The 16,166-nt window shown below is 43.6% G+C and overlaps 1 protein-coding gene across 1 annotated transcript in view; it reads left to right on the top strand.

The window, feature by feature from the left end:
- The window catches only part of LOC132782171 (cytochrome P450 3A9-like), a 34,350-nt gene extending 22,508 nt beyond the window's left edge, over positions 1-11,842 (top strand). Inside the window, exons 9-13 of the mRNA XM_067473498.1 lie at positions 615-702; positions 3,756-3,916; positions 5,738-5,964; positions 7,497-7,659; positions 10,048-11,842. Coding sequence (XP_067329599.1) covers positions 615-702; positions 3,756-3,916; positions 5,738-5,964; positions 7,497-7,659; positions 10,048-10,134 — 726 coding nt within the window. The 3' untranslated portion in view covers positions 10,135-11,842. The remainder of the gene's footprint in view (positions 1-614; positions 703-3,755; positions 3,917-5,737; positions 5,965-7,496; positions 7,660-10,047) is intronic.
- Positions 11,843-16,166: the final 4,324 nt, after the last annotated feature.

The following is a 16,166-nucleotide window of genomic DNA, read 5'->3' on the forward strand; positions in this document are numbered from 1 at the left end:
AAAACTACAACAACGCAATAATCAGAATTTCACAAGAAAGTATGGGTCACATTATTGCTTTGCTTGGCTATCAGAAGATCTGTGCATGATGCGTACCCAGGATGAGAGAACTGTGAGACGCTGGTTGCGGAAACAGAGTGTCGACTTCTTCCGTGACGGTTTCAGATTTTTTTTAAATTGGTAGAAATGTATCCAGTTGTCTGGTGATTATGTGGAAAAGTGTAGTTAACGACCACATTCTAAGGATTATTTCTGTGTTTGATTTATTAGAATATTCCCATCCAAACCCAAGTAACGAAGGTGGAGGCATTACTTTTCATTCAACGCTCATAAGATCTGACTGAGTCTGAGGATAACTTCTGTTAAAAAAATTCTTATAAATGAAAATTTTGATGGAATATATGGAAATGAGATGGAGGTGTACCCTGAACTCCATATGAGCAAGCATCCTGTCTGGATTGTGATACATCCTAGAATAGGGATTATTGTTTCAGAACATCTAGACTTCAAAAACAAATCAATGCATATCTCTCATTCATAATTTGGTCATGGCCTAAACTTGATTTTTCCTCCACTTTCTCTCTCCTTCCATGGGTTCCTTCATTTCAATCCAGGGTCGAGTGGACTTCTTGCAGCTGATGATTGACTCCCAGACTTCCAACGGCAACCACCAAAGCAATGGGATTGAACATAATTATAAAGGTAACGTTGGGCACTGTTGAGATTGTCTCTAAAGATTTAATAATAATAACAACACTTTATTTATATTTATAATAATAACACTTTATGTATTTATTTATGGGCCAGAGGTTTAGACACAGGTTGTAAATCATCAGCAATTAAAAGATCTCTCAACCAAAAGGTTGCAAGTTCGAAGCCTTGGGTTGGTGTGAGCTGCCAACTGTCAGCCTAGCCCATTGTTTACCTAAGCAATTCAAAAACAGCTTTAGTTGTAACTAGAGAAATTAGGTACCGCTAAAAGCGGGGGAGGTGTTTTGCAACACCATAAAGAATGGAGATCAGAAAATGCTGGGTGATCAAAAGGAAGGAGGAAGTCCTGACAGCTCTTCGTCATAGAGGATAGAGCAACAGCAGCCCCTGGACTCGAGCCCAACCTTCCATGGCACCAAAATCAGCTGGACACTGAGTCGAAACAAACCACCTCCTTCTGTTTTGTCTGTCTGTGTATTGTCTATACAAAAGTGGCATTGAATATTTGCCATGTATGTGTACCGTGATCCGCCCTGAGTCCCCTTCGGGGTGAGAAGGGTGGAATATAAATAAAGTGTTATTTTTTTTATTAAATAATTAAATTAAATTTCTGGGAAGTGGGGAGGTTCAAAATGCATTCCCAATGCTTTCCAGATAGGAATGTAATTTTATTATTCTTTCTCACTTCATGGGCTGAGATGGTTTGTCATTGTGATTGTCCAGGCCAAGTCCCACATAGAAGTCTATCCATCCTTCCTAACCTTTGTCCTCCAGGTGTTTGGGACTTCTACTCCAAGAAGCCCCACCCAACTTGGCCAACTCTCAGGAATTCTGGGAGTTGAAGCCCAAAAATATCTGGAGGACCAAAGGTTGGGATCCATCACACTATACAGTAGTAAGAAATCATTATAGCCCTGTCGAAGGCTTTCATGGCCGGAATCACTGGGTTGTTGCAGGCCTTTTCGGGCCATATGGCCATGGTCTAGAGGCATTCTCTCCTGACGTTTCACCTGCATCTATGGCAAGCATCCTCAGAGGTAGTGAGGTACCTCACTACCTCTGAGGATGCTTGCCATAGATGCAGGCGAAACGTCAGGAGAGAATGCCTCTAGACCATGGCCATATAGCCCTAAAAACCTACAACAACCCATTATAGCCCTTCTTGTTGAGGAACATTAATGGTCACCCTTGGTTCTTGGAAACTGCCTGCCTTGGAAAACTCAGTGTCATCGCTTTGTTGGCTTGCTTGCCAGGCAGAAGCCAACTGGGCAAAGGTTGTGAGCCTTGACCATTGAAGAGACCTTGATTTCCCCAAACCCCAAAACCAACAATGGCAAGCATGGCCAGAGAAGACAAGAACTAGAGTGCTTTTGATGATTTATGCTGGTGTAACCAGGAATCACACTAAGATAACTCCCTTCTTTTGATATTACGTAAAGAGGTACCATTTTACGCAATGCTTTTACCCAACTGTGTAATGGGCTGCCAAATGGTATCTGGATTCAGTATGTACTTTGAGTTGTTGTAGGATTTTCGGGCTATAGAGCCATGTTCTAGAAGCATTCTCTCCTGACGTTTCGCCTGCATCTATGGCAGGCATCCTCAGAGGTTGTGAGGCTATGTCCAAGTAACCAGATGCAAAAGGTCTGGCTTTGTCCAAATAACCAGATGCCAAACATCTGGCTATGTCCAAGTAGCCAGATACAAAAAGGTCTGGCTATGTCCAAGTAACCAGATGCAAAAGGTCTGGCTATGTCCAAGTAACTAGATGCCAAATGTCTGGCTATGCCCAAGTAGCCAGATGCAAAAGGTCTGGCTATGTCCAAGTAACCAGACGCAAAATGTCTGGCTATGTCCAAGTAATAAGGTGGAAAAGTTTTGGCTATGTACCCCACCTCCATCTTCCCAAAGGGACTCAGGGCAGCTTACATGGGGACAGTTCCAATCAACATGGTTAAAATATGAAACATTACAATTCATAAAACAACATAAACAAATAAAAAACAGCATGACACAATTTAAAGCATCCGTTGAGCAATGGCTATGGCCAAGTAGCCAGGTGCAAAAGGTCTGGTTATGCCCAAGTAGCCAGATGCAAAAGCTCTGGCTATGTCCAAGTAGCCAGATGCAAAAGGTCTGACTAAGTCCAAGTAACCAGAAGTAAAAAAAATGTGCATCATGCACTGGAAATCCCAGAAGATCCTGGTGGATGTCAATAGATAATATCCCAATTGTATACAGGAATGCTTCTCTGATCCACCCCTTACTCTCACCAAAGACACAATGGGTCTCACAACCTCTGAGGATGCTTGCCACAGATGCAGGCGAAACGTCAGGAGAGAATGCTTCTAGAACATGGCCATATAGCCTGAAAAACCTACAACACTCCAGTGATTCTAGCCATGGAAGCCTTTGACAATAGTGTGTACTTTCCTAGCTCCTTCTCACGGACATCTGCTATCTGTCTTCACCCTTCCCTTTCTCTGGCCTCCCTTTAGTTCTGAGTTCTCATTCCTCCTTAAGAAAACACTAGTAGAACTTGATGTTCCTCCAGCTTCAGTTGGGATCTTTTTCATGAGTTAGCAGTATATTTTTTAAAAGAAGCTCTGATCCCTGTTGACAAGAATGCACAAAAGCCAATGCGAAGTTTTCTTTGGTGTGGTCTCCAAACACATTCCACTATGGCACAAAGAAGCGGGAGTGAAAAGTTTCCTCTTTTTTGTTGACAGACTGCTGGATTCAAAAATTGGGGGGGGGGGGGGGGGGAGCAAACAAAAACACACACAAGGTGTGTTTCATGTATTCATATCCTTTTCTTTCTCCCTTTTTTGAATACAAAGATTGCCTCGACTATTGTTGCTAGGGTATAAGGCGAATACGGCAGTTTCTTGGCAGCCTTTCTAGGTACATAAAACCACAAAGCAGGGATCATTTGCCTATTGTGTGAACAGCTTTTGCATACCACGAATGGCACAAACACAGATAATACGCCTACTGTGCATGTAACGCAATTTGGACTTCCACATTCTTGCCTTTGTTCCCAGGCTTGACTGATGACGAAATCCTGGCCCAAGCCTTTATTTTTGTTTTCGCGGGGTACGAACCCACCAGCAACTCCCTCGGTTACATGGCCTATGTTTTAGCCACTCATCCAGATGTTCAGCAGAAGCTTCAAGATGAGATCGATTCTGTTCTACCTAACAAAGTAAGTGTGTGACGGTTGTGTGCTGGGAATGGTTGACTTCTGAAGGATAATACACTTCAGGGATCCTTTTTCGACCATGAAGTACCTCTGGTTTTGGAAAACCATGGATGATGGAAAAGGGCCAAGTGAAAAGTAAAGGATGTAGACTTGTCTGCACTACTTTCCCCATAGTACTGATTCAGCAAATAGGTGAAGATATTTCATTTTGATAGGAGGACTGAGAGTTGAGCTCCCACTGGTTTTAGGAGTGTCAAAGCTCAGATCCCATACGGCACATTGTAGCATACTAATTCAACAGGTGGAACGATACAATCCCTGGTGATTCAACACTCTTGAGCTACTGTAGCCCCCAGTGGCTATGCTGTGGCCGGTGGTGAATAGGGAAAGGATTTGTGAAAGATCTGGCTATATCCCAGTAGCCAGATGCAAAAGGTCTGGCTATGTCCAAGTAGCCAGATGCAAAAGGTCTGGCTATGTCCAAGTAGCCAGATGCAAAAGGTCTGGCTATGTCCAAGTAACCAGATGCAAAAAGTCTGGCTATGTCCAAATAGCCAGATACCAAAGGTGTGGCTTTGTCCAAGTACCCAGATACAAAAGGTCTGGCTATGTCCAAATAACCAGATGCCAAAGGTCTGGCCATGTCTAAGTAGCCAGATGCAAAAGGTCTGGCCATGTCCAAATAACCAGATGCCAAAGGTCTGGCTATGCCCAAGTAGCCAGATGCAAAAGGTCTGGCTATGTCCAAGTAGTCAGCTGCAAAAGGTCTAGCTATGTCCAAATAACCAGATGCAAAAGGTCTCGCTATGTCCAAATAACCAGATGCAAAAGGTCTGGCTATGTCCAAGTAGCCAGATGCAAAAGGTCTGGCTATGTCCAAGTAACCAGATGCAAAAGGTCTGGCTATGTCCAAATAACCAGATGCAAAAGGTCTGGCTATGTCCAAGTAGCCAGATGCAAAAGGTCTGGCTATGTCCAAGTAACCAGATGCAAAAAAGTCTGGCTATGTCCAAGTAGCGAGATGCAAAAGGTTCTGCTATGTCCAAGTAGCCAGATGCAAAAGGTCTGCCTATGTCCAAGTAACCAGATGCAAAAAGTATGGCTGAGTCCAAGTAACTAGATGCAAAAGGTCTGGCTATGTCTAAGTAACCAGATGCAAAAGGTGTGGCTATGTCCAAGTAGCCAGATGCAAAAGATCTGGCTATGTCCAAGTAGCTAGATACGAAAAGTCTGGCTTTGTCCAAGTAATGAGATTCAAAAGGTCTGGCTATGTCTAAGTACCCAGATACAAAAGGTCTGGTCGAGTCCAAGTAACTAGATGCAAATGGTCTGGCTATGTCCAAGTAACCAGATGCAAAAGATCTGGCTATGCCCACGTAACCAAATGCAAAAGGTCTGGCTATGTCCAAGTACCCAGATACAAAAGGTCTGGCTGAATCCAAGTAACTAGATGCAAAAGGTCTGGCTATGCCCACGTAACCAAATGCAAAAGGTCTGGCTATGTCCAAGTAGCTAGGTGCAAAAACTGTGTACCATCCACTGGAAATCCCAGAGGACCCTGGTGGATGTCAGTAAATAATATCACAATCGTATATCTGGCTACAGGATTGCTTCTTTGATCCAACCCTTACTCTCACCAAAGACACAATGGGCATGGCTCAATTGTAAGTCTAGGGAAGGGACCTTAAAAAGGCATGCATAGGTGTAAAGTGGACTTATGCTTGCCCATGCCACCAACAGGGTGCCAACTAGGGGTGGTAAGGTTGGGTGTTTTTTGAAGTTAGTACTGGATAGGGTAATCTTCTGCCTTTAATTGTCCCAAAGGCCCCTCTCACATATGATGCCATCATGCAACTGGAGTATCTCGACATGGTGATCAATGAGACGCAGCGGCTGTATCCTCTTGGTGGGCGGATTGAAAGGGTCTGCAAGAAAGATGTCGAAATCAACGGGGTGACAATCCCCAAAGGCGTGGTGGTGATGATCCCTCCCTACAATCTCCACCGGGATCCAGAATACTGGCCAGAACCTGAAGAGTTTAGACCTGAGAGGTAATCTCTCCTCCTTTCTCCTTCTCTTTCTCTGCCATTCCTCAGAGGGATTCATGATAGTAGATCTTTTGTCAGTGGGTCAATATATTCTTGAATGAAGATGGGATTCTCATGGTGAAATTATATGTTTTGCAGGTAATTAGATAGATAGATAGATAAATAGATAGATAGATAGATAGATAGATAGATAGATAGATAGACAGACAGACAGACAGACAGACACATGGATAGACACATGGATAGACACATGGATAGACACATGGATAGATACATGGATAGACACATAGATAGATACATGGATGGATGGATGGATGGATGGATAGATAGATAGATAGATAGATAGATAGATAGATACATGGATAGTTAGATAGATAAATGGATGGATAGATAGATGGATAGATGGATGGATGGATGGATGGATGGATGGATAAATGGATGAATGGATAGATGGATGGATAGATAGATGGATGGATAGATGGATGGATAGATAGATAGAGAGATAGATACATGGATAGATACATGGATGGATGGATGGATGGATAGATGGATGGATAGATGGATGGATGGATAAATGGATGGATAGATGGATAGATACATGGATAGATACATGGATGGATGGATGGATGGATGGATAGATAGATAAATAGATAGATAGATAGATAGATAGATAGATAGATAGATACATGGATAGTTAGATACATGGATAGTTAGATAGATAAATGGATGGATAGATGGATGGATAAATGGATGAATGGATAGATGGATGGATAGATAGATGGATGGATAGATGGATGGATAGATGGATGGATAGATAGAGAGATAGATACATGGATAGATACATGGATGGATGGATGGATAAATGGATGGATGGATAGATAGATAGATACATGGATAGATAGATAGATAGATAGATACATGGATGGATGGATGGATGGATGGATGGATAAATGGATGGATAGATACATGGATGGATGGATTGATGGATGGATGGATGGATGGATAGATAGATAGATAGATAGATAGATAGAAAGATAGAAAGATAGAAAGATAGATAGAAAGATAGATAGATAGATAGATAGATAGAAAGATAGAAAGAAAGATAGAAAGATAGATAGAAAGATAGATAGAAAGATAGATAGAAAGATAGAAAGATAGAAAGATAGAAAGATAGAGAGATAGAGAGATAGAGAGATAGAGAGATAGAGAGATAGAGAGATAGAGAGATAGAGAGATAGATAGAAGGATATTTTTCATAGATGGATGTATGTTCTTTGGATATACATTACATACCTTATACAGGGAATGGATATCAGAATTGCTTTCCATAGTGCAATGTTGTGTTCTGCAACTGCGCCTTGTCCATTGTGTGTTGCTCATTGACCTTTGTGCACTGCATGACAATACTCAGCCATTGACACATGTTGAACCATGTTGCAATTCTGCATGGATGAATTGCCTAGTGTGGCTATAGTGTATGAAGACATTTACAACATTTTCTCTCTCCTTTCTCTTGTCATTCTGAATATAACCAGGTTCAGCAAAGAGAACAAGGAAAGCGTGGATCCTTACACATACCTGCCTTTTGGAGCCGGTCCTCGGAACTGCATCGGGATGAGATTTGCTCTTGTCACCATGAAAGTGGCAATTACCATCCTCTTGCAGCATTTCTCCTTTAGAGTCTGTAAAGAAACACCAGTGAGTAGAATGTATTTATATTATTTTTAGATGAGGAAAATAATTCACTAAGAACTTTGGTATTATTCTTGTGCCTTTCAGTTGAATGTTGCTTATGTCAGTTCCTAGTTTAAGGGTTTTTTTTGGCGGGGGGGGGGGGGGGGGGAATTGTTCAGAGTCCATTGCCTTCCTCTTTAGGCTGAGAGAATGTGACTTGCCCAAGATCACACAATAGGTTTCTGTGTGCTGGATGGAGATTTGAACCATGGTTTTCCAGAATCTCAGTCTGACGTTCAAATTACTGCATTGTGTTAAGTATTTGGGAGTTGAGTTGCTGGGATTTATAGTTAACCTACAACTAAATAATATTCTGAACTCCACCAATGATGGGATCGAACCAAACTCGACACACAGAGCTCCCATGACCAGCAGAAAATACTGGAAGGATTTGGTGGGCATTGACCTTGAGCTTTGGAGTTGTAGTTCACCTACATCCAGAGAGCACAGTGGACTCAAACAATGATGGATCTGGACCAAACTTGGCACGAATACTCAATATGCCCAAGTGGTAACACTGGTGGAGTTTGGGGAAAATAGACCTTGACATTTGGGAGTTGTAGTTGCTGGGATTTATAGTTCACCTACAATCAAAGAGCATCCTGAACCCCATCAAGGATAGAAATGGGCCAGACTTCCCACACAGAACCCCAATGACCAACAGAAAATATTGTGTTTTCTGATGGCTTTTGGCGACCCCTCTGAAACCCCCTCACAACCCCCCCAGGGGTCCCAACCCCCAGGTTGAGAAACACTGGGTTAAAGCCTTGTGCCAGCTGAACTGCTGACCTGAAGGTCAGCTCGAAGCCACGAGAAGGGGTGAGCTCCCATCTGTCAGCCCCAACTTTCCGTGGGGGAACATAAGAGAAGAAGGAGGGCGACTAAAATGATCAAGGGTCTGGAGAACAAGCCCTATGAGGAGCGGCTTAAGGAGCTGGGCATGTTTAGCCTGAAGAAGAGAAGGCTGAGGGGAGATATGATGGCCATGTATAAATATGTGAGAGGAAGCCACAGGGAGGAGGAGGGAGCAAGCTTGTTTTCTGCTTCCCTGGAGACTAGGATGCAGAACAATGGCTTCAAACTACAAGAGAGGAGATTCCATCTGAACATGAGGAAGAACTTCCTGACTGTGAGAGCCGTTCAGCAGTGGAACTCTCTGCCCCGGAGTGTGGTGGAGGCTCCTTCTTTGGAAGCTTTTAAACAGGGGCTGAATGGCCATCTGTTGGGGGGGCTTTGAACGTGATTGTCCTGCTTCTTGGCAGGGGGTTGGACTGGATGGCCCATGAGGTCTCCTCCAATTCTATTATTGTATGAAAGATCTTGTAAAAATACAATTCCACAAGACTGTTGCTCCTTGAGCTTTGTTAACTCTGTCTCTTTTAAAATTATTATATCACTAGCCGTCCCCTGCCACACGTTGCTGTGGCCTACATGAGGGTTCTGTGTGGGAGGTTTGGCCCAATTCTATCATTGGTGGGATTCAGAATGCTCTGTGATTGTAGGTGAACTATAAATCCCAGCAACTACAACTCCAAAATGTCAAGGTCTATTTCCCCCAAACTCCACTAGTGTTTACATTTGGGCATATTGAGAATTCGTGCCAAGTTTGGTCCAGATCCATCATTGTTTGAGTCCACAGTGCTCTCTGGATGTAGATGAACTAGTACTCCCAAAACTCAAGGTCAATGCCCACCAAAGCCTTCCAGTATTTTCTGTTGGTCATGGGAGAACTGTGAGGCAAGTTTGGTTCAATTCCATTGTTGGTGGGGTTCAGAATGTTCTTTGCTTGTAGGTGAACTATAAATCCCAGCAACTACAACTCCCAAGTGACAAAATCATTTTTTTAGTGAAGGACATACATTGCGTTGTTAGGTGTCTTGTGTCCAAATTTGGTGTCAATTCGTCCAGTGGTTTTTGAGTTCTGTTAATCCCACAAACAAACATTACATTTTTAAACAGGGGCTGGATGGCCATCTGTCAGGGGCGATTTGAATGCAATATTCCTGCTTCTTGGCAGAATGGGGTTGGACTGGATGGCCCAGGAGGTCTCTTCCAACTCTTTGATTCTATGATTCTTTCACAGGATGGTAAAACATCCGGGCGTCCCCTGGGCAACATCCTTGCAGGTGGCCAATTCTCTCACACCAGAAGTGACTTGCAGTTTCTCAAGTCGCTTCTGACATGTAAACAAATTGTGTTGATTCTCCACCAAGATCTGGGAACCAGTTTAACATTCGTTCTCCCCATTTCAGTGATATCACCAAGACACAGGAACCAGTTAAATTCAAAGAACTGGTGCTATATTGAGCCAACTGGTACCTCAATGCTTTCTTCTTTTTTCCTCTGTTGCAGATTCCTCTGAAGATGGGCTCTCAAGCATTCTTAGTGCCAGAAAAGCCGATCGTTTTGAAGTTAGTGCGACGAAATAATCTTCAGTGAAGAGTGGGATGAAGCCCCGCTGTGTGTCTCTTGCGGTCATCTTTGTTGTGAATGCCGTTGCTTCGGAAAAGCTGCTTTATTTTTGTTTTTTTTGCACTACAGCTTTCAGAATTCTTTGCCAACCTAGATATGGAGCCTGGGGATTCTGGGAGTGATAGTCTCTAATCCCTAAGCAGATTCTCCCAAGAGAAACATTTACTTTTAAGACGATGGACTTGCAGTTGCAACCCTGGAGTCGTAACGCTTTCCCTAATTGATTGGCCCATACTGTTATTGTTCTAAGGTTGATTCAATTTAATGTATCGCAAATCCTATATCTGATATAGTAAGTCAATGTATTGGGTATATTAAATCATCAAAATATATTAAATCACTTTCAAAACAAGGAAAGAACTTTATAATACAGAACTACCTGCTGTATCCACAGGACTGGGAATTTTAGGGATGTTGTTGTTGTTCATTCGTTCAGTCGCCTCCGACTCTTCGTGACCTCATGGACCAGCCCACGCCAGAGCTCCCTGTCGGCCGTCACCACCCCCAGCTCCTTCAGGGTCAGTCCAGTCACTTCAAGGATGCCGTCCATCCATCTTGCCCTTGGTCGGCCCCTCTTCCTTTTGCCTTCCACTTTCCCCAGCATAATTGTCTTCTCTAGGCTTTCCTGTCTCCTCATGATGTGGCCAAAGGACTTCCGCTTTGTCTCTAGTCTCCTTCCCTCCAATGAGCAGTCGGGCTTTATTTCCTGGAGGATGGACTGGTTGGATCTTCTCGCAGTCCAAGGCACTCTCAGAACTTTCCTCCAACACCACAGCTCAAAAGCATCCATCTTCCTCCACTCAGCCTTCCCTAAGGTCCAGCTCTCACATCCGTAGGTGACTCCAGGGAAGACCATGGCTTTGACTAGGCAGTGGATCTTTGTTGCCAGTCTGATGTCTCTACTCTTCACTATTTTATCGAGACTGGACATTGCTCTCCTCCCAAGAAGGAAGCGTCTTCTGATTTCCTGGCCACAGTCTGCATCTGCAGTCATCTTTGTGCCTAGAAATACAAAGTCTGTCACGGCCTCCACATTTTCTCCCTCTATTTCCCAGTTGCCAATCATTCTTGTTGCCATAATCTTGGTTTTTTTGATGTTTAGCTGCAACCCGGCTTTTGCGCTTTCTTCTTTCACCTTGATTAGAAGGCTCCTCAGCTCCTCCTCGCTTTCGGCCATCAGAGTGGTGTCATCTGCATATCTGAGGTTGTGAATGTTTCTTCCAGCCATTTTCACCCCAGCCTTGCATTCATCCAGCCCCGCACATCCTCGCATGATGTGTTCTGCATACAAGTGAAAAAGGTTGGGTGAGAGGATGCAGCCTTGGGATGTACGATCCATTAAAAATGGTTCAAAAGTCATTACATAACTGGGAGGAGCTGTCATTTTGTTTCTAAAGTGTTTCTAAAGTATAGTTAGTAAAAAGAAATCATGACTGTAACAAGAGTAAGTAAATGGTTACTATTTGTATAAATTGCGTGTAAATTACTATAATTAGTCATTGTAATAAACGATGCATTAATTACGAAAGTAAGAATGAGAGTGTCTGGGACCATATATGCCCATGATATGACGGTCATGTTGTAAATAGAGGTGTAAAATTGTCTTGAAATTCCTTCATTGTAATAATAATAAAAATGTATTAATATAAGAAATAAAAAAAATGGGAAATGTTAATTTTGCCTGTCTTTTATTTCAAAAGCTTGCAGTGCTTATGGCAAGACAGGAGCAGAATTCACAACAGATTAGAGAGATGATGGGCCAAAACTAACAAAATGAAGTTCAATGGGGACAAATGCAAGATACTCCACTTAGGCAGAAAAAACAAAATGCAAAGAGACAGAATGGGGGACAATGCCTGGCTCGAGAGCAGTACGTGTGAAAAAGATCTTGCAGTCCTCGTGGACAACAAGGTAAACATGAGCCAACAATGTGATGCTGCGGCAAAAAAAGCCAACAGGATTTTGGCCTGCATCAATAGGAATATAGTGTCTAGATCCAGGGAAGTCATGCTCCCCATGCTCTATTCTGCCTTGGTTAGACCACACGTAGAATATTGTGTCCAAGTCTGGGCCCCACAATTGAAGGTAGATGTTGACTCTAAGCTGGAATGTGTCCAGAGGAGGGCGACTAAAATGATCAAGGGTCTGGAGAACAAGCCCTATGAGGAGCGGCTTAAAGAGCTGGGTATGTTTAGCCTGAAGAAGAGAAGGCTGGGAGGAGACATGATAGCCATTTATAAGTAGGTGAGAGGAAGTCACAGGGAGGAGGGAACTGCCCTGGAGACTAGGATGCAACGGAACAATGGCTTTAAACTACAGAAAAGGAGATTCCACTGAACATGAAGAGGAACTTCCTGACTGTGAGAGCTGTTCAGCAGTGGAACTCTCTGCCCCAGAGTGTGGTAGAGGCTCCTTCTATGGAGGATTTTAAGCAGAGACTGGATGGCCATCTGTCGAGGGTGCTTTGAATGTGATTTTCCGGCTTGTTGGCAGAATGGGGTTGGACTGGATAGCCCATGAGGTCTCTTCCAACTCTAGGATTCTAGGATTCTAAGAACTTCCTGACTGGGAGAGCTGTTCAGCAGTGGAACTCTCTGCTCCAGAGTGTGGTAGAGGCTCTTTCTATGGAGGATTTTAAACAGAGACTGGATGGCCTTCTGTCGGGGGTGCTTTGAATGTCATTTTCCTACTTTTGGGCTGAATGTGGTTGGACTGGATGGCTTTGAATGTGATTTTCCTGCTTCTGGGCAGAATGGGGTTGGACTGGATGACCCATGAGGTCTCCTCCAACTCTTTGATTCTATGATTCTATGGCTGTGCTGCCCTATAGATGGTTCCTTGCTTATCTCATGTCTCTTGACAAGTTGCCATTGTAGCATAAGTCAATCTAATATAAGGATTTTATGCACAAGGTACGATTGATAGAAGTGTGACCCAATGGACTACCAGAAGGAGTGCAGCGACCATTGAATTGGGAAGACCTCCCTTCCTCCTCTTCCTCCTCCTCCATCTGCAGTTGCGTCAGATTAGACACAATCTTAATTAAAACTAGCGTGCGGCTTCCAAGAGAAATCGCTAACAGGTTAATTAATGGCTTTGTCTGAGCAGCAAAGCTATCAACACATTTGCAAGGCCCTCAACATTTGAGATGCGCTCTTTTGCTTGGAAGAAGCCATCATTACTCAAGCAACAAAAACACATTAAAAATGGTTCTTGCCCAGCAAACTGAAGCCTCAAAAAATAAGAAAGCATTAGCACAAATGTGTCTCAGTCTTGTTATTTTAATAATTTCCTAGAGCAGTGTTTCTCAACCTGGGGGTCGGGACCCCTGGAGGGGTCACCAGGGGGTGTCAGAGGGGTCTCTGAAAACCATCAGAATATACAATATTTTCTGTTGATCATGTGGGAAGTTTGGCCTAATTCTATCATTGGTGGGGTTCAGAATGCTCTTTGGTTGTAGGTGAACTACAAATCCCAGCAACTACAACTCCCAAATGTCAAGATCTATTTCGCCAAACTCCATAAGAGTCCACATTCGGACATATTGAGTGCTCGTGCCAAGTTTGGTCCAGATTGATCATTGATTGAGTCCACAGTGCTCTCTGGATTTAGGTGAACTACAACTCCCAAACTCAAGGTCAATGCCCACCAAGCATTTTCTGTTGCTCATGGGAGTTCTATGTGCCAAGTTTGGTTCAATTCCATCGTTGGTGGGGTTCAGAATGCTCTTTGATTGTAGGTGAACTAAAAATCCCAGTAACTACAACCCCCAAATATCAAAGTCTATTTCCCCCAAACGCCATCTGTGTTCATATTTGGGCATTTGGAATATTCGAGCCAAGTTTGGTCCAGATCAATCGTTGTTTGAGTCCACAGTGATCTCTGGATGTAGGTGAACTACAACTCCCAAACTCAAGGTCAATGCCCACCAAACCTTTCTATTGTTTTCTGTTGGTCATGGGAGTTCTGTGTGCCACGTTTGGTTCAATTCCATAATTGGTGGAGTTCAGAATGCTCTTTGATTGTAGGTGAACTATAAATCCCAGCAACTACAACTCCCAAATGACAACATCAATCTCCTCCAACCCCACCAGTATTCAAATTTGGGCGTATTGGGTATTTGTGCCAAATTTGGTCCAGTGAATGAAAATCCATCCTGCATATCAGATATTTACATTACGATTCATAACAGTAGTGAAATTACAGTTATGAAGTAGCAACAAAAATAATGTTATGGTTGGGGGTCACCACAACATAAGGAACTGTATTAAGGGGTCGCGACATTAGGTAGGTTGAGAACCACTGTCCTAGAGGGACAGGTACCACCTAGCCTTGCAAACCTGATTGAAGTAATGCATTCATTCTTGAGACCCAAACAAGCTCTGCTGTGGTATTTATTTATTTATCTGGGTTGTTGTAGGTTCTTTCAGGCTATATGGCCATGTTCTAGAGCAGTGGTTCTCAACCTTTCTAACACCGGGACACGTAAATATGGTTCCTCATGTTGTGGTGACCCCCAACCATAAAATTATTTTCGTTGCTACTTCATAACTGTAATTTTGCTACTGTTACAAATCGTAATGTAAATATCAACATAATTAGAATCATAGAATCATAGAATCAAAGAGTTGGAAGAGACCTAATGGGCCATCCAGTCCAACCCCCTGCCAAGAAGCAGGAATATTGCATTCAAATCACCCCTGACAGATGGCCATCCAGCCTCTGCTTAAAAGCTTCCAAAGAAGGAGCCTCCACCACACTCCGGGGCAGAGAGTTCCACTGCTGAACGGCTCTCACAGTCAGGAAGTTCTTCCTAATGTTCAGATGGAATCTCCTCTCTTGTAGTTTGAAGCCATTGTTCCGCGTCCTAGTCTCCAAGGAAGCAGAAAACAAGCTTGCTCCCTCCTCCCTGTGGCTTCCTCTCACATATTTATACATGGCTATCATATCTCCTCTCAGCCTTCTCTTCTTCAGGCTAAACATGCCCAGTTCCCTAAGCTGCTCCTCATAGGGCTTGTTCTCCAGACTCCAGAGCGTCATGATTTGTTTGGGGGAGTATGGAAAACAGATGAAGGGATTCGCAGTACCTTCAACTGATACAGCGCTGACTTCCACAGACCACTGAGACCTCCACACAGAACTCCCACGTCAAACAAAAATACTGGAGGGGTTTGGGAGGAATTGACAGTGATTTAAGGGAGATGTAGTTCACTTACATCTGGAGAGCAATGTTAACCCAAACAACTATGGTTCTGGACCAAACGTGGCACAAATACTCAATATGCCCAAATTTGAACACTAGTGGAGTTTGGGGAAAATAGACCCTGACACTTGGGAGTTGTAGTTGCTTGGATGTATAGTTCACCTGCCATCAAAGAGCATCCAGAACTTTACCAAGAATTGAATTGAACTAAACTTAGCATACAGGACTCTCATGACCAACAGAGAATACTGGAGACATTTGGGGAAAATAGACCCTGACAATTGGATGGCGAGAGCATGAGGCAGGCGAGGCGGGATTTGCAAGCCTCGCACGGAGGACCCCTCACCTGAGAGAGTTAGGCAGGCAGAGGTGGTCCTAGGTAATTTTCAACAGTAAGCAAACAGTATTTTGGCACACCCCCCCCCAAGCAATCATTGATATATATTTTGTGTTCGTCGTGGGAGTTCTGTGTGCCATATTTGGTTCAATTTCATCATTGGTGGAGTTCAGAATGCTCTTTGATTGTAGGCGAACTATACATCCCAGTAACTACACTTGCCGCACTTGCCTGGCCCGCTTTGGGTCCGGAGGCGTGTGCACCAAAAGTCACCTCTTCTCCTGACTTTCTCTTCCGCCATTGGGACCAAGAGAGAGAGAGAGAGAGAGAGAGGTGGAGATACCCACCTTTCCTGAAGGTAGGCGCAAAAACAAAGGAGGGAGCGGAGGTGGGAGATACCTCCAGCCGGAGGGGCTCTCTCTCTCTCTCTCTCTCTTGATCCCAATGGCTGAAGAGAAA

The sequence above is a fragment of the Anolis sagrei genome, chromosome X, assembly GCF_037176765.1.
Source record: "Anolis sagrei isolate rAnoSag1 chromosome X, rAnoSag1.mat, whole genome shotgun sequence".
Classification (NCBI taxonomy): Eukaryota; Metazoa; Chordata; class Lepidosauria; order Squamata; family Dactyloidae; genus Anolis; species Anolis sagrei.